Genomic DNA, 20,177 nt, shown 5'->3' with positions numbered 1-20,177 from the left:
ACATTACAATAGCAAGTTGTCTTCACGTTTCCCTATATTTGAGCCCTATACTGCTGTCTGTGTAGATCAGTTCTGATTAGCTCAGTTTATAGAGGAACTCACTGGACATTCAGGAGTCGTGTTCAAATCCCAGTTTGGTCTGTTGCACTTTCTCTCCTAGTTGCAATTATCTGCCAGGGAGGTGCTTGTTTATCTTCTGAAGGGGAGACAAACAAAGGGGTGGTGGGGTGGTAACCCGTTAAGTTAATGCTGGCGATTAGATTACTCAGTAAAGCACCTGCTGGGAGATTTAATAGGGCCTGGTCTCCGATCGAATCTTGTACTCTACATTTTCTCTCTTCTTGTTACACCAATAAATACTTTCCATTTAGGCCAATTTTTTCTCATTTAATGTCATGTGAGACCCATTTCTTTGGTCACGGAGCACGATTTGCCTAATTACCAATATTTACTTTCCCATTACATCAGTGAAATTTATACAAGCATTGTACCTTTGGCTTGCCACTTACATAGCCTTACAAACGTGCTGACTTTAAGTCTAGTCATGTTTGCTCTTAATTAAATAATACTTAGAGAAAGTGATTTGTAGAATGTACCCATTGGTACACCTTTATTCTCATTTGTCATCTTGGTGAAAACTTCAATACATGTATATTCGTTAATTAAATAAGGATTAAATAAACTTTACTGTGCCTTCAAGCACTACAGACGATGGTTTCAGCTGATAACCTCTCAATCACTGGTCTGTGGAACAAAGTTCAGACCAATCAAAGTTCAAATACCACGACTTTAGGGAGCACCTGCCCAAAATAACAAAGTAAAATAGTGATTGTGTACACATTTATTAAGTGACAGATACAGAATTTGACACCTGAAACAGAACTGTAACAGTATCTCTCCCTCCATCCAGCCTCTACTTGCATAGAGCATGCAGCACCAAACGAAACATACAGGCACCATGGGGAAAAAGCACTAACAGATAAACACAGAAACTCGCACGTTTTGTTCTCATCAATGGTGAATTACAGATCATTAATTTCAAGAGAGAGAAATGACTTTGTGGAATATTTTCTAACGCTGTGATAATGTAGTATGCAGGAAAAATGTTGGGGCCCAGTTTTATAAACCCTTTATGAAAGCATGAAAAAAATAAAAATCCAAATGGCATAATTTTTGGGTTAAATCCACCCACCTGCAGAATATGTCATTATATCAATGAACAGCAAGCAGTTTTAAATGTTCTCCTTAACACAAATAAGCTTACACGATTCAGTTATCTTCAAACACAATTAAATTCAATGTACTAGCATGATCATTGCACTTAAGAACACATTAAATCAAGCAAGAAAAACAGATTCATTAAAAATGGCATTCCTATACTCCGAGGCAGACAATTCAGCACGTCACCAGTAAAAAGGAATGATCCACGCCTTTCACTTTCATGGTATACACAGAAAGAGTATACATATACAAAAATATTAAGATCAAAGACAGCAAAGTTACAAATCGTAACATAACATTAGACTACATTAGCAGTAAAAAACATTTGACTACACTATATCAGAACTGGCACTAGCACATTGTTTAATGTCAATTAGTAGAAGATGCAAAGAATTTATAAAAAAAAAATTAAAGCATTTCTCCACATTGGCATTTGGCACTGGAGAGAATTTCAATAACAGCTTCCATGCTTTTTAGCTCTAATATCACACAAGTAGTAAATTCATACAAGTCACTTATCAATATAACCTAAACACACAAATATCTTTCAAGGTGGGATCGCTTTCTGTGAGGCAAGACAGCAGAAAATTAAATTTCTTTATAACCTTTACTTGTAAATTTTTCATAAATGCACAAAATTCAAAAGCCGTTGCCAAATACAATTATTTCTACCATTTTCATTGCAGTACCAATTCAAAGGCCACAATATATTGCAATTTCAATCATTCTACAGCAATGGAATAATATGTTAGTCCACAATTAATCATCCCACTCTTTCTTTATTTCGAATTTCCACTTCCACTCCAGAATGGAATTTTTATCGTCATCTGTAAATTTGCTTTCCACTGTGTAAGTACCGCGAACCAGCATCCCAGAGGGCGCTTCATCTATAGGGGTCAGGTATTCGTGAGCAGTTTCTTTGGGACCATAACTACCAACCATAAACTTGGTCTTGTCCACTGTGAAAGAGAGAAAATACAATGTACAACAGTTCAAGAAATATGTTACGATGTACAGCAGTTCCAAAAACTAATAAGAGAGTGCACTGTGGGTTAACAATTCACTGCTTATATTGGCACTATTACCTCTTCTCTTACAGTTCTTAACAATACTTGTATACATCTTTCTAAATGTGGAACCATTAATTGGCAAGATTTATAAGTCACTGATTGATTATATGAATAAGTACCTGAGGGGCACTAACTACTTTGGAAGGGAACTCTCTAGTACTAGACAACAACTGTGTGTAACTGTTGTAATACACAACATAAAGCTCTAAGATTTCTACTAATAGTCATGCACAATTCATGTATTATAATATGTATTACGCCTCCAAAAAACGTGGACAGAGGGGATTTAAAGTATATGTACAAGCCCCCCACCTCTGATGCACCACTTGAATGAATTTGTAGTACCATTTTAAACAGGTACATGTATTGCAATACAAAGCTGTGTAAATGAACCTTCTAGTGTTTGTTCATAAATATAATGCAATGTTTATGTATATATATACAATAGAAGTATTTGTACATTGTGGGTCGAGAATGACTTCCTACCTTATACTGTCCAGATTGTGATGTATATCAATATGCATTCATTGTTTTACAGGACTGTACATTGTAATTTTATAATAGAGATTACATGTGTATTATACACAAGGCATTCCAATACATAGAAAATGGCACATTCAACATTGCTGTCATTCCTTTCTTACAGTCAGATCACAAACAACATTCTTTAATATCAATTATTTTGAAACTTACAATATATAAAATAGTACATCTATAATGCATATATTCACAGGTACTCTACATAGTAGTTTTGTTAGTAACATCAATATTAGAATAAACTGACATTACCAGCACCAAGCACATCTAAAAGAAATTTGACAAGTCTGCTATTAAAGATTTCTCTCATTATCTATCTACACTAATCATATCGGCCATTTCTTCACAAAATGCTGATTTTTAATTTTTTTTTTAAAAACTCTTAACAAAGAAAAGTTCATTTCCCTGTCCTGTATTATATACAGCTATTTTAAAATTCATCTTTTTGTGATGGAGTGTTCTGTATACTTCCCTTTAACCATTGTTTTAACTTCATTATAACTGATTTCACATCTCTTACCTTGTATCCCCTTCCTGGATGTTTTTTGTTCGTAACGCAGCCCTGAGACGATTTCCCTCTGTATGTAAAACGACACTTTCATTCGATACTTTCCTCCTTCTTTGATCGTGAAGACTTTCTCTTTAAGTTTAGATAAATCTCCTGAAATTTGAACACATAATTCAGAATTTTGTTGATCTAAGATAAACATAAAGAAAATAATTCAAATAAAAATTACTCAAAACAATGGGTAAATGTATGTAATATGTAATCTTGAAGGACTTGTGATGATTTTATAAATGGCATGTAAGGCCAAGTAAAATTAATTAGTAGATTATCATTCTCGCCCGCCCCTCGAAAATCGCCCCGCCCCGATTTTTTTTATTTTTCAAAATTACGATTTCCGGATATTTTTATGTCCGGTCCGGTATCGTAAACGTACTTTGTTTCACTTTGCCTTTTAGAAACCCAAATACATTTCTCAATGAGAGAAGGCATTTTCGAGGTCAAGAATACCATGGCGAAAAATAAAAAATAAAATCCTCCCACCCGCCCCATTTTTTTGTGAAGTTTGAATGATAATCTACTAATTAATTTTACTTGGCCTAAAATAAGCTACCATTACTTAAACATGCAAAGAACGGTGGTGAAAAATGAGCTTTTTATAAGCATGAATTGGTGATGTGATGGAAATACAAACAAACTGACGCTATCAACACTTGTCCATTTTGACAGGTGGTTTGGACACCAACAAATCTCTTCACAACAATACTGGCTCCATGTCCATAGACTTAGTTAATAAGAACAAATTATTTTGTATATACCCTTGGCTTGTTAAAATCATAAAAATACTTTGAAAGTTGAATCAAATTTAAAATCTATTTAAATTGGCTCATGTCTTAAGTCATGGAGCCAGATCTCAGAGAGAGGTTTTAGACAAGCCTGAATTGCTCATCTGGGTAAGATAACAATACATTAGTACGTGTAACTGTGGAAAAAAGTGCTGTTTGCATGCACTTGTTCTGAAAATTTGATATCAGACTGCAAATTTCATATTCTAAATGTAAATCACTCAAAAATAGTTTTTACAACTTCTGCGCTATAACTAAATTAAAACCAGGTATGGTGACTCAACACAATGTACATGTCACACACAATCTGTAAATGATGTCTGTTTTGTGAAAATTTGTTCCAATGAAAATCCATGGTGGCAAAATCAGAATTAAGACAGCTTAAAAAAGTGGCAACATTTCTGAAGGACCAATAGAGGAACATTTGTACCAATTCCGAGGACTGGGAATTACATCATTCTGGAAAATTATATCTATTTAGTTTCAGCAAATTGAAATCTTTGGTGAACTTTTTAAACTCCAATATCTTGAAAATAACAATACTTCGGTGAGATCACAAGAGGATCATTTGTATGAAGTACAGTGACTAGGAATGCAGCTGTTCTGAACAAAACGACCATTCTGTCTTAGCCCAATCAAATGCCATAGTGGCCTTACTGAAATTTGTTCACTCCAAACAAGAGGCCCATGGACCACATCGCTCACCTCAGTTACCTTAGCGCTGCCATTGTTCAGCTGTTGTGATTTTCATTTTTTTTTTTTTTTTTATCAAACTCTATGCCAAAACTTGGATCAGAATTCTTCAGATGGAGATCTAAAGGTTACCCTGACAAGACGAGTTATAATTATAGGACAATATTTGAACATGTACGTCAACATTTGAACATCATGCAATGGATCAAGAAACGTAAAGACCAGGCTTCACTGCAGAAATATAAAATGTCCTGTGAAAATTGTCTTTATCTGAGCTGTAGACTGTGTGTGCATGTATTGATATTCTTAATTACAACAACAGTAATTCACAATTATCACCAAAGTGTAAACATTAATATAGGTGACTCTCAATAACTCAAACTTCAAAGGACCTTAATAAAACTTTCAGATATCAAGAGTTCGAGAGATTAAATGAAATCCAGAAATGAAAGGTCTGAATTTATGGTTCGATCTAGATTTTATAGTAACTGGAAGTGTATATTTACAACATCCTGGGTTTGTTTTACACGTTTTCTTTCATATCTTGGCATGTCTACAATAGTTTTATAAAATTTACCATCTCATTGTCAAGTCAAAACAAACTCTTCAAAATTACACAGCTATCCATTTGTCATTAGAATTGTACAATTAAACAATTAATCATTTACTCTCAAAAGAAAGCACTGGTGTATGATTAAAACTGATCAATCAAACAATCAATTACAGTGTAGCTTTTTTTTCTGCGGATCTAAAATCTGGCGATTTGCTGACTCAAAGGTATGTTAATAATTTTAGGGGAATAAATTTTGGCAGACAAGGAAGAGTTATCTCTCTTGCAAATACTGAAGTCGCAATTAGGTGCATGTTTGGCGATTTAAATTTTAGCAGAAAGCTATCTAACAGCTAAAATAAGACAAATTTATCACCCTGCGGAAAAGACACATATAATAGTATTATATCCCCCCCCCCCAAAAAAAGCCAACGCAGGAACTGTGTCTTGATGTAAACTAAACACTTAATTAAGACCTCCCTTGCCCCAGACATTTACTGATGTCTGGATAAGGTCCAAACAGAAATAATTACATGCTTGATAGATGTTGTGTATACAAGTCACTAACACCACTTAGAGATATCATGAGTGAAAAACAATGAAATATGTTATTCAGGACCCAAATTTCACTTATATTTGCTTAGTTAAAGACCCTGAAGCGTACTATTACATCAAATGAATTGCTCTGTTCCATTCTCGACTAGAATCATCCCACGGGAATTAAAGTTAATATAGATCCTTAGTACTCCTTGCTTGTCATAAGAGGTGGCTAAATGGGGCGGTCCAACAGGTGTCACACGATAAAGATCCCTCCTTGCTCTAAGACCGTAAGTGCCGAGCATAGGCCTAAATTTTGCAGCCCTTCACCGGTACTGGTGACGTCACCATATGAGTGAAATATTCTTGAATGGGACGTTAAACAATATACAATCAATCAATCGACTAAAATCATTCCATTCCCAGACCAAACATTTTGTTCTCCATAGAGCATTCATTTCCACATGGTCATTCAGAACTCATCCAGTATTATCGAGTCATTGTAGACTAATCGGTCGAGGACAAGGCAGACAAAATAAATTTGATGATGAAATGAATGAAAATATTGAGTAGTACAGATTCTGGATCAGATATTAACGGGGTTTCAAAACCAACAAAATTTCAAATCTCATGCTCAGAGTAAAGTGCATTTAACTTGTCTTAAATTGATAAAACGTTCATGACGAATTTGTTGGAAAATTGAAAGGAATTATTTATTTGTTATAATCTTCAACTGTTGTCATCTTCAAGCGTGGGTGCGAGTTGAGAAACTTTGATTTGCTAAAAGCAACAGTGTATTTCCATACAAATGAATGGACACGGACTCCACGCCTCAGGCGAGATTAGTTTCTTTGATATTCCTGTGTCTTCAGGTGTCAAAATAGGACTTACCCAAGTATGTGTACCAAATGAATACCATTACATACATGTACCATTATTGAAACACTGCGGACATGTAGTCCCTTACTACATCAAAACAAAGTAACGTTCCGCATTCGTTCACTGTCCCACTGGTGAATGCTTCAGGGTTTAAATCACGATTACACTTTGAGATAAGAACTCCTTGAGATTGAAGTTCGAGCCATCGAGAGTCACCTGTATATGCAGCGCGTCATGATGGTTGTCCGAACACATTCATGACTGTCAAATCACGCTAAAGTTTGAAAATTCTCGAATAAATACACGCAGACACAACACAAGGTAACACTTTCCATTCTTTGTTGAAGCCTGATCACAATCAAACCATTCAAAGTAACTTACCAATTTCTACAGAAATCAACACAGATAAAACGTCATTAGTTCACAAGTACATTACACCAAGTTTAGTTACTAACAGTTTATCTACAACAATTAATTATTGTCCAGTTATAATATGCAGTGTTTCTGTTCTAAAAACCACCCTCCCCTTACAATGACTCCATAGAAATTCTCAATTCATATCCCCCCCTCACATACACAAGACAAACCACCCACATACACACTACCAAACAAAACCCACCCAAGCACAGACATACTAACAGAACCCCCCCCCCCTCCCCCACACATATATTACCAGACAACCCATCCACGTATACATACTATACTAACAGACAACCCATACTACATAAGCGCTCTTACCTGTTAAATCTAATTCTTTGTCCGTTCGGCCATCTACTACCAGGGACAATTTGGAAACTATTACATTGCGTTTATCGTCAGGAACTGTTAGAAAACATTCATAAACAACACAATTAAATTAACACGTTACACAATCAAAGAAGCCAACAAATATTATAACATGTACATTCATTAACACTTGCTTCCTAAAATTAACATACCCCACACATGATTTCACATTTTCTTCTGAGAACATTAGAATAGATTATGGGTGAATAATGCATAGTATCTAAAATCAACATTCTGAATTGAATACACATGTGCCATTCTGAATTTGAATACACACACAATAGTATAATTCCACTAAACACTTTCCCTGGACTGAGTCCTTCCTAAATAATCCCTTGCCCACCCACAAAAACCACTGACTAGCTGGGCATTACGAATTTTCCTTTAACTCTTTCATTTTGATTGTCCTTCATCACTTTAAATTAACTATTGTGACCTATGGAACCTACTCAATAAGTAGATCTTGTGACCTGATGATGTTTTAGTAAGAGAGGCCACTTTGCTATTACAGAATATGGCCCCTCATTGTGGACCCCGGTGAACCTAGTTTCTTACACATCTAATATGTAATTTACTACGCCGACAAACAAATCAAAATGTGAATCTACAAGTATACTCCACATTACTAAAATAGTGAGAAACTACAGCATGTACCTCTAAACAGAGTTCACTAAAAATGTACAGAAATATTGACCTTTTGGTCAAAAACATCTGTTAGCTTTTTCTATGTAGAAATGTGGGACCCTCTTCTTCCACAGTCCTATGATAAGCTTAGTGAAAATTAAACTAATTCTACACCACAGTAAGATTCCTTGCATATTTTGTTATTTCTGGTCAAGCGATACATGAACCAAAAATGAAGATTTTAAAATGACCCTTATCTTAACTTTCAGTATCACTAATAATCTCTCCTAAGGCATATAGCAAAAAGACATTTGAATAAATGTCACCCACTAATTATGCTTTGTAAGAAACTTAAACTCAATCAGGGGATAAAGACTGTAATCCAGATGAAGAAGCGAAGATAACGAACAGTGATTAATCTCACAAATCCCACAGAGAATAAAAAAATAAAGAATAGGGCAAACACGGACCCCTGGACACACCAGGGGTGGCATCAGATGTCTAGGAGGGGTAAGCATCCCTTATTGACCAGTCTCACTCCCCGTGTCAGGTAAACAAAGTAATCTGTAGTCAAAATCAGAACAGCCTAACAATTGGTATGAAATACGATACATTAAGGGGAAAAAAAAGCTGAGCTTAAAGTTCCAGTAAGCTACAATATTGACTTGGTCCCTTACATGGAGGTTTGACATCTTTGACAGCGCCCCCTAAAAGGGATTCCTTGTATTTACGTAAACTTTCATCTTCCTGGTCGGCTTCCAAAATTTCCTTGACGGATTTCTGGGCCGGGGCCTTGTAGTTAGGATCATCATGCTCCTCTTCCACCACAGGCTTGCCCTCAGCTTCTGCCATGATTTCTACAGAGAGACGACACTCTTAATAAAACATACAGCACAATTCCGACAGAGACAACACACAGACTAAAACAACTTCTTTTATCCCATAAATTTCAGTTTGGGGATCATTTTGGGTTCTTAGACATCGAAAAGGGTGGCAAGTAAAATGTCACAACATGCAGACATTGTGATAATGTTTCGTACAAAACGGTGATGTAGATGAAACGATACCATACTGATGTAAAGATTTCTGTAACTGAACATCAGCCACTGTCCCACATGCAGATGCTCTTGAAAGATTATTTTAAAGTTAGAACTTCCCTTGAATACACCACTAAGGCTTAGCAACAAACAAGCTATTGGAAAAATGTATTGCCACTGAGACCTACCACTGTGGAAAATTCTAGATTCCAAGAGAATATCAATTGTCTGTATTAGAACCTAAATTATTGCTTTTCTCGTGCAGGAAATGTCAGGACTCAAAGATCTGCCCTTAATCCAGACCAAGTGGAAAAGTGTATATTTTAAAGGAAAACATGCACATTTAATGAATAAACATGTAATGTTTAAAGGAATAAATGATAAAATAGCAGACACAATAGACAAACGGTGTCTGTTAAAAATTCAATCCACGTATTTCATCTATACCTAAGCCAAAGTACTGAAACAGTATACGATTTGATAATTCATCCTAGTATCTTAGATTACATAATTAATGGCTGAGGAGTCGTGCACCAGTGGCCTGGACTAACAGTAGTTAACTTCAATACATGCATTCAAAGTAATGATACAGATCTAGTGATTGTGCCACACAACAGAAACCTAAATTAAAAGACCATGGTGGTGTACTTCTAAAATTAATCTAAATTAAATGTCTAATGAAAGTTATATTTTTCCATAGGCCAAAACATGTTTGTTTTCCTGGGCACGTTCATCCTCACAAGTCAAGGTTTTGTGATAATGTACTCTCCACAAAAACCCTTGACGAATGTAGCTATTCAAATTTCGGACCCAAGCTTTGCAATGCGTAATATGTTAAAAATAAAGTGTTCAATGAAATGGCTCTTTTCAAAACGAATTTCGAACTGAACACAGAGATGACTGATCTGCATGGTCTAGAGAGAGAAAACGGTGGTATTTGTTTTAAGTTGATATCATTGCATATGCGACAAGAAATTGAAAACATTTAAAAACTTGCCATCTTTCGCTCACAGTTATCATTGTTTACATCTACCACATGTTTAGAATGAGAACTGCTTTTTGATTGGCTCCAGTGTATGATTTGGACCCAACGGAATATGGACTCCTAAGGCTGAACTTTAAAAATAGCTACATTTGTCAAGGGTTTTTGTGAAGAGTGCGTAATCACAAAACCTTGAATAGTGAGAATGGAGTGCGTTCAATTGGACAGTTTTCATTTTGAGTTTCAAGAAAAACAATTTCAGTTAAATCGTGTCACCTAAAGTTTTTCTTCTTTCAATGTATTTTTTTTCCTTCATCATTGAGAAAATTTTACGATCAATACAAAACATGATCAGGGATGGTATGCAACACTGAGCTGCAGGCTGTTTCACTTTTTCAAGATGATAACTAGGCTTGATAATGAAAATGACAAGTATGTTCTCCCAATCTTAACTAGTTACTTCACATATGAATCAATCGGTTTAAAATTTTAAAGAATATTACAACATCTGTGCCACTTCCATCAATTTTTGCAATTGATTTATTGGAAATTTTGTCACCCTGATCCAGTTCTTAATATGCACATTGCATCCCAAGGCATAGGTATACATACCGTGGAATACGAACAAAATATCGTACGAGTGATATCCACTGGATAAAGGGGTAAATATGTGTTAAAATGTAATAATCTATCACCATTTTCTACTTATAGTTACTTCATGAAAGAAATCACAGTGATAACAAACTTGTAAACTCTTTTGATTGTCCACTTCATACTTTCAAAATGAGTGGACCCAGAGTGATATTCAGATCTAAAGCTGAAATCTGGATTTCAGAATCAGTGGACAAAATCATATGATCTGAATCATGCATCATTATTCTTCGTGCATTGCACAGCCCAGCCATATAAAAAGCTACTAAGTAATTCACTTCCTATCTCAGACTGATAATACTCTTTTCATATAGTAACATAATTTCAATAAATCTGACTATGTTCTTATTAACAACAATGCACAATCTGTGATATATATAACATACGAGTAAAAGTTGACAAAAATCAACGATGCATACATCAATAGTCTCTATTCTTAAGAAAACAATATTGATGTTGTTACTTTTTCATTGCAAACATTCCAAATTTAAATCATTTTTCTTCTGCTAAAATTTGCAGAGCAATACACATTAAAAAATGAATTTCAAAAAGACCCTACAGCTCATTTTGCACAAAAATAATGAATTTACAATTTTACTACAACTTCCTCAAAATTTGTTGCATAGTTGAATGTATGAACTTTGCAAAAATACATTTTTGAACTAAAATTTTTCATTTTATCATTGTTAAAATGGAGTCTTCTTTTGATGTTCAGATATACTGCATGCACACAGAATGTAAACATCGCCCCATGGCGTCCAGGGAGAAAAAGCATATGGCAAGAATACCCAAAATTTTGAGATTCTACCAGAAAAAGGCCTACACTTAAAAAGAAAGTGAGATAAAACTCAGATACAAATTAAAATTTACCCAGGGGATCAGTATGACTGTTATATAAACTAGAGATAAGAGCTACTACTTCACATGCAAAAATCAAACTCCTAGGTCAAGGTCAAAAGATTAGAAACTTTGGTAGAATGCATGCACATCTGAAATATAAGATCCTAAGACTTTTGGAGCATATAAAAACTTTAAGCAACACAACTTGGGGACATTTGCATTTTGAGTTGATTTAGTGTGGCCCTGCTACTCTTCAAAAGAATGTTTTAATCAATTTCCTGTAAAATCCCAAATAAATATTTGAACTCCTGTTGTGACCTTACCCAATCCCTAAAAGCCATGATTTGAACAAACTTCAATATACACTACCTGAAGATGCTGCATATTAATATGAGTTATCATGACTCTGTTGTTGTTGAGAAGATTTTTCCTATAAATCCCCATGTAAAACTTTGATCTCCGATGGTGGCCCCATCCTACCCTCAGGGGCCATGATTTCTACATTATGTCAGGAAGCTTTCATGTATATTTCAACTTTGTTTCTTTGAGAAGATTTCTAAATTTATGACATACCCTAATTTTGCCTTTTATTGATTATCTCCCCTTTGAAGGGGACATGGCCCTTCAACTTAACAAATCTCAATCTCCTTCATCCAAGGATGATTTGTACCAAGTTTGATTGAAATTGGCCTAGTGGTTATAGAGAAAATGAAAATGTGAAAAATTAATGACACCAACAATGACAACTGATGCTGGATAAATTTCAACCAGAAAAGTTCACTGAAGTCCTTGGCTCTGATGAACTAGAAACAACATACATTATCATGATGTGGAAAGTAAGCTGCTCTTTTATCCACATCAAGTAGCAACAGGGTTTCATCTTTGTAAGTTACTCCATTGAAACTGATGCCAAATTACATCATAAACTGATGTGTACACCACATCATACAACTCACAGAAATTTTCAAAGTTGCAGATAACAATGGCACAAAAATGATATTATAAACGAATAATCCAAGACTTTCAAATAAGTAAGTGAAGTCAATTACACTCATTCAATGTCTTCCGAACTGTTTGGAGTAATGTTTCGTAAATTATTTTAATTTAATAATGGGTGTATTTCATCTTGTTTTAAAGGGACTGGTTCACGAGTTTTGAACAAAATATTTTTATTTTTTATGTGAAACATTAAGAATATAACACATTTAATGTTGACAGCCAACATTTTGACCTTCTGAATGCAAAAATAAAAGCAATATTTTAGGCTTAAATCTGTGTTATGTAAACAAAGACTCGAGTGTTTTCATGTATACAAACACACCAGTGAAATGTTAATTTTGTAATATAAAGCATCTAAATTTTGCATAGTCACAAATTTTAACTTTTAGATGACACATTTTACCTGAAGAATGCTTGAAATGTGAAAGATATAATAAACTTAGATCGATAACCATTTCTTTTGAAAATTTCGTAAACAAAAACATACCGCAATCTTTGTTTACAAAACAAAAAATTAACTCTCTAAAATGAGCTTCTGTGATAATGTATAACCTTAATTCTGGTGTGAAATCTTTTAAACACATTAGACAGTAGATTCTGATCATCAAAAGTGAAAAACAAAATTTTGGTGAAAATCGTGAATCAGTCCCTTTAATATAATTCATGTTGCACCTTAAGCAGGCAATATCAAAAGGGTTAAAATGTTCAAAAACATTTGAATATTGATGTTGAATATTTAAAAGTAAATTACATAGGATTCTGAAGGAAAACTGGATGTTAATCCAAAAATGGGCATTAACAAAATCTGACATAATCATGAATTCATGAGTAAGTCATAATATGGATATTGATTTTACACTAAGAGAAAAGAAATGTTGATAGATACATGCAAAATTATAAAAAGAAAGTCACTTTGGGGAATTTTGCTTTAGTCAAGACACGGCTAGAGCTGCCCACACATCACCTAGGTGATATGTGATACTTGGCATTTGCAACTGACATTATCATTAGGCCCTAAATACATTAGAAGATAAATTGAAGAGACTGAGTGTGTCTCATATTTGTACGACACGATTCTTTAAAATAAAACAAAAGGAAAATAACCACACTAAATTTGATAGATTGGTTGAAAGGCGTGTATCTGCTCCTCAATATCAGATTCAGGAAGCTACAACAAGCACCTGCCTCCTTGATCATTGCAGACAAATGGTAACTCGTATAATCATCGCCCGAGGTGCATTGCGATTAAATGTGGAAAAATATACACACAAACAGTTAACAATTTCATGAAACGTGTCATTTTTATGAATATTTTAAACTCACTCAGCTTTATATCCTCCTTTTTCGAACAGGAACCTCCTCGCCCAATGAATACGCTTCCGGCTTGCAATCGCAACTCCGCAATAGAAAAATATAGTTCTTGATTTTACTGTGATTATACTAATATCTACAAATATATCAATATGAAATATCAAATTGCAAAATAAGATATTAAGATTGAAAAAGCTTAATTGTATGCATGACATTTTTGTGGTATTTTTTTTAAAATAACAAAATCACTACGCATAACCTCTGAACTCATGCTGAATATTGCATATATGATTTAGGGTAAGCAGAGTTGACTTATTTAGTCATCAATGATATAATGTTATAATTCGAGTTGTCAGTGTTATAATATGCAGTTAACTGCGCGCGGACTGTGTTTTGTTTATTAATTATTATTTGGATGGCGAACATCAATCTTCAAGGGATTATCGAACCCGATCGTAATAAGAAATTATTTGATTATAACATAAATATTTAGTAAATGGTTTATTATGGGCAAAATCACAAGGACTTGACACACATATTTAATGTAGTAACTAACATGACGTCTGATCATATAAAATCTAGTAATTGGGAAAACGTATGACGTTTTTTATCATTGATAATTGGTGTACATTTATCAATATGATAATTTTTAATATATCACTCAGTATAATAAATATATCAACATGATGAATATATGTGAACAAATCTGTCATTGTAATTAGCATGGTAAAAAAAATTTGTAGTCATTAGCTGGTCATGTTAGATTGTATATGAAACTTTATGCAGACTTATAACTAAAGACAATTTAAGGGTGTCAGGGTTTGACATTTACTTTTTGAGCACTAGACCAGTCGGGCTACTTCAAATGATTTTTGCTAGACCTGACTTTATATCCACTAGCCCTGACCAACTTTCCAGGAACTGATAGTTTCTCCATATTTAAATGCACTTAATTCAAATGACAAACATCGAGTTTGCATGAACTAAAATGTACTTAATTGTCTCAATAAAGAGCTTTAGTTTCATCATTCAATTTAATGCTTCCATTTTCAAACACATTTTCTGTTTCTTTAAATTCTACCCGACACGGAAATTCTCTAGTCCATTTAAAATAAAATGACCTCAACCGTTTTTTTAATTTCTATTTCATATGCCCTGCTTTGTTTCTTCCCAACCTTTTACTTTTTTTCTCTTGGGACATCTTTCCTTGAGGACGAGAAGTCGTATTTGAATATAGACATTTCCGCAAATATGTCAACACCAAAAAATGCCTGTTTACGACGTAATTTATTAATTTGATAAACACTTTCTTATATTTGATTCAAATAAACTGGGTTTTAAAAAAAAAATGAAAATGAATTAATTCATCTAAAACATATCTTTACACACATTAACATCGAGTAGATGTCGTAAACCATCCCTTCCGACTGTGACTTATTAATTAGAACTAAAAATAGAGATTATGTCATCACACGGTTCAAACTTTCTCACAAACTCTACAGTTATTCCATTTTAGTTAAGAATAAAATATCTTATGGTTTAAAGTAAAGTTTCTTGTTATTTTTTCAAAACGACCAGTCGGACTAGTAAATCGACATTTTACCCGACCGGACCTATCATTTAGTAGACTCAGTCGGTTGGACGTGCCTTAGTGTCAAACCCTGGGTGTATTCTAAATAATTCTACATATTATATAAAATTTTGAAGCCATTAATTGTATTCCAAGAAATCTACAAAACAACCATCCACGTAAATTCTTGGGACTAATGATATTTTCTTCTGTTATAAACAACTGACCAATAGCTTGGGATTTCCATGACGTGTGTCCCAGAAAATCGATAATCTGATAATTTTTCTCTTTCATTAAATTTTTATTAATTTTTTTTTTTTCTTAAACAACAAAACAAATGGATTTTCATAAATGTATATAATGTGAATTTATACTCAACGAAATTCACAAGCATGCATCTATGAAATAGTTACAAGTCTCAGCTATCTGCGTCATGAATTTCAAAATTGAAATACTTGTAAAAGGGTAGAAGTATATTGACAATATACATTGTATTTTGATGAAATAATTAGAAATATGAAAATCATATGCAAATTTATAGCTATTTTTAACAATTAAAAAAAATCCTACCATTACAAAACATACTGTCTTTACCAAATGCTTTCTAAATTTGAATTAACTTTTAAAAATTACAATTGGTTGCACATGCAGAATTTAGTTAATTTTGACATCTAGTTTTTAACAATTATGAAAGGAAGTTTTAATACACGTTAACTGTCAGTTAAAGTTAACTAACCTTTGTGTAACTGGATCCAGGATAATAAAGATACAACATTGTATATTTGGATTAACAAAATCGAACCAGTAATACTGTAATCTACAACCCAGCTATTGCTACTGGTAGTGTGGTTGTGCTGAAAAGCTGAGGCACTAACCTTCTTTATTCACATTATTCAAAATTAAAATTTATAGATAGTACACATTTCAACAACTGAGATGAAAATAACTTGGTCAAATACATTGTATTTTTTGTTTAGGCTTTTATCAATAATGTACATTCCACCAAGAATTTGTTCCCGACATCTAAGGCAGATCCTTCGGAAAACATTTTGTCGTCTCTCTTCAACAACCTCACAAGATGTCCCTCATGTGTGTATCGTTGGAAGTGGACCAGCGGGATTTTACACCGCTCAGCAAATCCTCAAGGTATAAACTGATATAGTTCTACAGAAACTGTCTGTGTTGTAAATTAGCATTAGGTCAAAGGTCAGGGTTAGAGTTGAAACCAAAGAGGTATTTCTGAAGTAGTTGTACATGTTCCTATTTTAACTGACTACAGTTCTGATATTTGACATCTTGATTTCAGGGCCACCCAGCAGCCAAGGTAGACATTCTCGAAAAATTACCAGTGCCCTTTGGACTTGTGAGGTTTGGAGTTGCCCCCGATCACCCAGAAGTCAAGGTTACGCCCACAATTTCTGTATGAAATTTAATGTGTAAACATTTACATTCAACAACAAGAAGTATACATGTACTATCATGAAATCATAAGCCTAAAAAAATGCCGATAATTATTATAAATGTGTATATGTGATATACATCACATGGCATCTTTTTAAGAAATCGGTTTTCATTTTAAAAAATACACTTCACGCCGACATACTTCATGTATACGGTATTATATTTATCTGTATTCATAGACGCATTTGCTTACTGTATTATATTTATCTGTATTCATACACGCATTTGTTTACAGCTGGAACACATTCATGAGGCTACTATTACAATTTGTAGAAAAACATTGAAAATGTTTATAGGTCTATATAATGATGAAAATATTTTCTACAAAATTTAAGATCTCAGTCTTAATGATAAGCAATTATTTGAGAATGGACAGATCTATTTTAGTTTGTTCCTTGATAGAATGACATCATGGTTGCCATTTGTCCTTCACAAATGCAGAGTTTGACCTTTTTTTGTGGAATTTCAACATGACTGTCATATGTCAGCTGTTGTCATAGAATGACACCTGAATTCCCTGACTGTCATTAACTAATGCTGAGTTTTGCCCTTTGTAGAATGACACCAATTCCCTGACTGCCATTAACTAATGCTGAGTTTTGCCCTTTGTAGAATGACACCAATTCCCTGACTGCCATTAACTAATGCTGAGTTTTGCCCTTTGTAGAATGTCATTCATACTTTTACCACCACTGCCAGAAATGAGAGGTGCACATTCATGGGTAACGTGGAAGTCGGTAAAGATGTCTTCGTAGAAGATCTTCAGAGAGCCTACACAGCTGTTGTACTGGTAAACTTCTGTCAAACACATCGAGTCATCTCATAGAACATGAAATACAGGGTTTTTTGAGGCCTTGATTTCAAGGGCCAGGGCCTTTCCAATTGGGAAAAATAACTACATTTGCTTGAAATTGGGAAAATTGTTACATACAAAGAAATAGGGAAAACCCCCAATTCGGAGTACTTTAAGGAATAATTGTGCTCCATCTGACTTCCAATTTTGCCAAAGCTTGCCTAATTGAAATAAGCAGAGGCCAAAAAATTAGCTTTACTGAAGAATTTTGAAGCAAAAATTGTAATTTGTGGACCTGTAAAGAAGATTTATGAACGATTTGGCTACCCTGCTTGATTTGTTTTCATTGTTTGGGAATTTCAAAGCAAAAATAGTAAAAAAATACCTGCTTTTTAGCATTGGGAATGGGGCCTTATTTCAGCCCCCTACAAACCTTAAAAAAATCCCTGAAATATTTTGGGTTTTTGTCATGTGATGGCTCACAAAGGACCCCATATATATATATATATATATATATATATATATACACAATAAAAATCAAACATATATATATATATATACAATAAAAATCAAACATATATATATATATATATATACAATAAAAATCAAACATATATATATATATATATATATACAATAAAAATCAAACATATATATATATATATATATATATACAATAAAAATCAAACATATTTAGTTGTTCAATATAATCATTTTGTCTAATTTTTCACAATTTTAACCTTGGTCATTACAACTCAAATGCAAGAAAGTCCTGATAGAGTAATTGAAGACCAGACCAATTGTGTACAAGTTTTTTTTAGGTGTATTCATTAAATCCAAGTTACACATCTGAATGTCTTATGAATTCTGTTTAACATGACATCCAAATCTGTATATCTTATGAACTGTTAAACATGACAGCTGTATATCTTATGAACTGTTAAACATGACATCTGTATATCATATGAACTGTTAAACATGACAGCTGTATATCATATGAACTGTTAAACATGACATCTGTATATCTTATGAACTGTTAAACATGACAGCTGTATATCTTATGAACTGTTAAACATGACAGCTGTATATCTTATGAACTGTTAAACATGACATCTGTATATCTTATGAACTGTTAAACTTGACAGCTGTATATCTTATGAACTGTTTAACATGACATCTGTATATCTTATGAACTGTTAAACATGACATCTGTATATCTTATGAACTGTTAAACATGACAGCTGTATATCTTATGAACTGTTTAACATGACAGCTGTATATCTTATGAACTGTTAAACATGACATCTGTATATCTTATGAACTGTTAAACTTGACAGCTGTATATCTTATGAACTGTTTAACATGACAGCTGTATATCTTATGAACTGTTAAACATGACATCTGTATATCTTATGAACTGTTAAACATGACAGCTGTATATCTTATGAACTGTTTAACATGACATCTGTATATCTTATGAACTGTTAAACATGACAGCTGTATATCTTATGAACTGTTTAACATGACAGCTGTATATCTTATGAACTGTTAAACATGACAGCTGTATATCTTATGAACTGTTAAACTTGACATCTGTATGTTCCTAATACAGTGTATCCCCCCCCCCCCCAATATCAATATCTTTTATTTTTAGCTGACATACATATGCTATTTGGGGTCATGTCTCCGCAGAGACCCCCAAATAATCCTCACCTAGGATGCCAGGGGCTCCCTGGATTGGATATGTATGTATACTATATACCTATACATGTATGTGTCAATGATACATGTATGCATATTTTTGTAAATATATTTCTAATACAGAGTATTCATATTTGAAATAGAAATGAAAATATAAAATTGACACATCAAAAATACTGCCCAGTAGAAATTGAAATACACATGGTATTCCATGTTAATTTCTTAGTCCCCGCCCATTGACTTCATGACATATTGCTTATTTGCATATGAATGAGAAATATACACGCTGATGTAGTATATGGGGAAACTAACGTATTGGAACTAACACATTGCATCAAAGGGTTGTCACAGAGAAAACGGCTATAGATGTAAATATTATCACATAGATTTAGACTCCGAGTACAGTAACTGTTGTTAAGAGCTGCTGAGCATTTTAAGAACTCGTATTAAGTTCCCATACAGAGGGTTTATCAGTCTCACACAGCAAGATTTGTTTTGACTAGGCTATCCAAATATCAAGGAAGTAGTATTTTAGGTAGGATTTTTCATACTTTTGTAATATGTTTAAATTTATCTGTGAATTTC

General features: G+C 33.7%; 2 protein-coding genes across 5 annotated transcripts in view; one reads left to right on the top strand and one right to left on the bottom strand.

Moving 5' to 3' along the window:
• Nucleotides 1-826: 826 nt before the first annotated feature.
• LOC125668087 (rho GDP-dissociation inhibitor 1-like) lies at nt 827-14,215 on the bottom strand. Of its 2 annotated transcripts, XM_048901858.2 has the most exons (6): nt 14,080-14,215; nt 8,925-9,104; nt 7,576-7,659; nt 3,349-3,489; nt 3,081-3,095; nt 827-2,180 (listed from the first exon to the last, which is right to left on the bottom strand). In XM_048901858.2, the coding sequence occupies exons 2-6, from the start codon at nt 9,097-9,099 to the stop codon at nt 1,981-1,983; spliced, it is 615 nt and encodes a 204-aa protein (XP_048757815.1). In that variant the 5' UTR covers nt 9,100-9,104; nt 14,080-14,215; the 3' UTR covers nt 827-1,980. The 2 variants fall into 2 exon arrangements, with proteins under 2 accessions (XP_048757815.1, XP_048757816.1); XM_048901859.2 differs by lacking the exon at nt 3,081-3,095 and having other exon boundaries at nt 14,080-14,212.
• The window catches only part of LOC125668084 (NADPH:adrenodoxin oxidoreductase, mitochondrial-like), a 25,924-nt gene continuing 14,990 nt past the window's right edge, over nt 9,244-20,177 (top strand). For 2 of the 3 annotated variants that reach the window (XM_048901850.2, XM_048901853.2), the window contains exons 1-4: nt 14,298-14,364; nt 16,615-16,783; nt 16,944-17,039; nt 17,766-17,888. In XM_048901850.2, the coding sequence (XP_048757807.1) occupies nt 16,628-16,783; nt 16,944-17,039; nt 17,766-17,888 (375 nt within the window). In that variant the 5' untranslated portion in view covers nt 14,298-14,364; nt 16,615-16,627. Of the gene's footprint in view, nt 10,929-14,297; nt 14,365-16,614; nt 16,784-16,943; nt 17,040-17,765; nt 17,889-20,177 lie in introns of those variants that run through there. The other variant, XM_048901851.2, reaches the window with a different exon arrangement.

The sequence above is a fragment of the Ostrea edulis genome, chromosome 4, assembly GCF_947568905.1.
Source record: "Ostrea edulis chromosome 4, xbOstEdul1.1, whole genome shotgun sequence".
NCBI lineage: Eukaryota > Metazoa > Mollusca > Bivalvia > Ostreida > Ostreidae > Ostrea > Ostrea edulis.
The sequence above is the reverse complement of the archived record's forward strand: the minus strand, read 5'-3'. Positions and strand labels throughout refer to the sequence as shown.

What these genes read in the sequence shown, in the direction of transcription:
- LOC125668087 (XM_048901858.2), bottom strand. Translation starts at nt 9,099, where the DNA reads ATGGCAGAAGCTGAGGGCAAGCCTGTGGTGGAAGAGGAGCATGATGAT. An exon ending in CAAAGATGTCAAACCTCCAT is followed by an intron (nt 7,660 to 8,924) that starts GTAAGGGACCAA and finishes GTTTTCTAACAG; the next exon opens with TTCCTGACGATAAACGCAAT. An exon ending in CAAAGAATTAGATTTAACAG is followed by an intron (nt 3,490 to 7,575) that starts GTAAGAGCGCTT and finishes TTCAAATTTCAG; the next exon opens with GAGATTTATCTAAACTTAAA.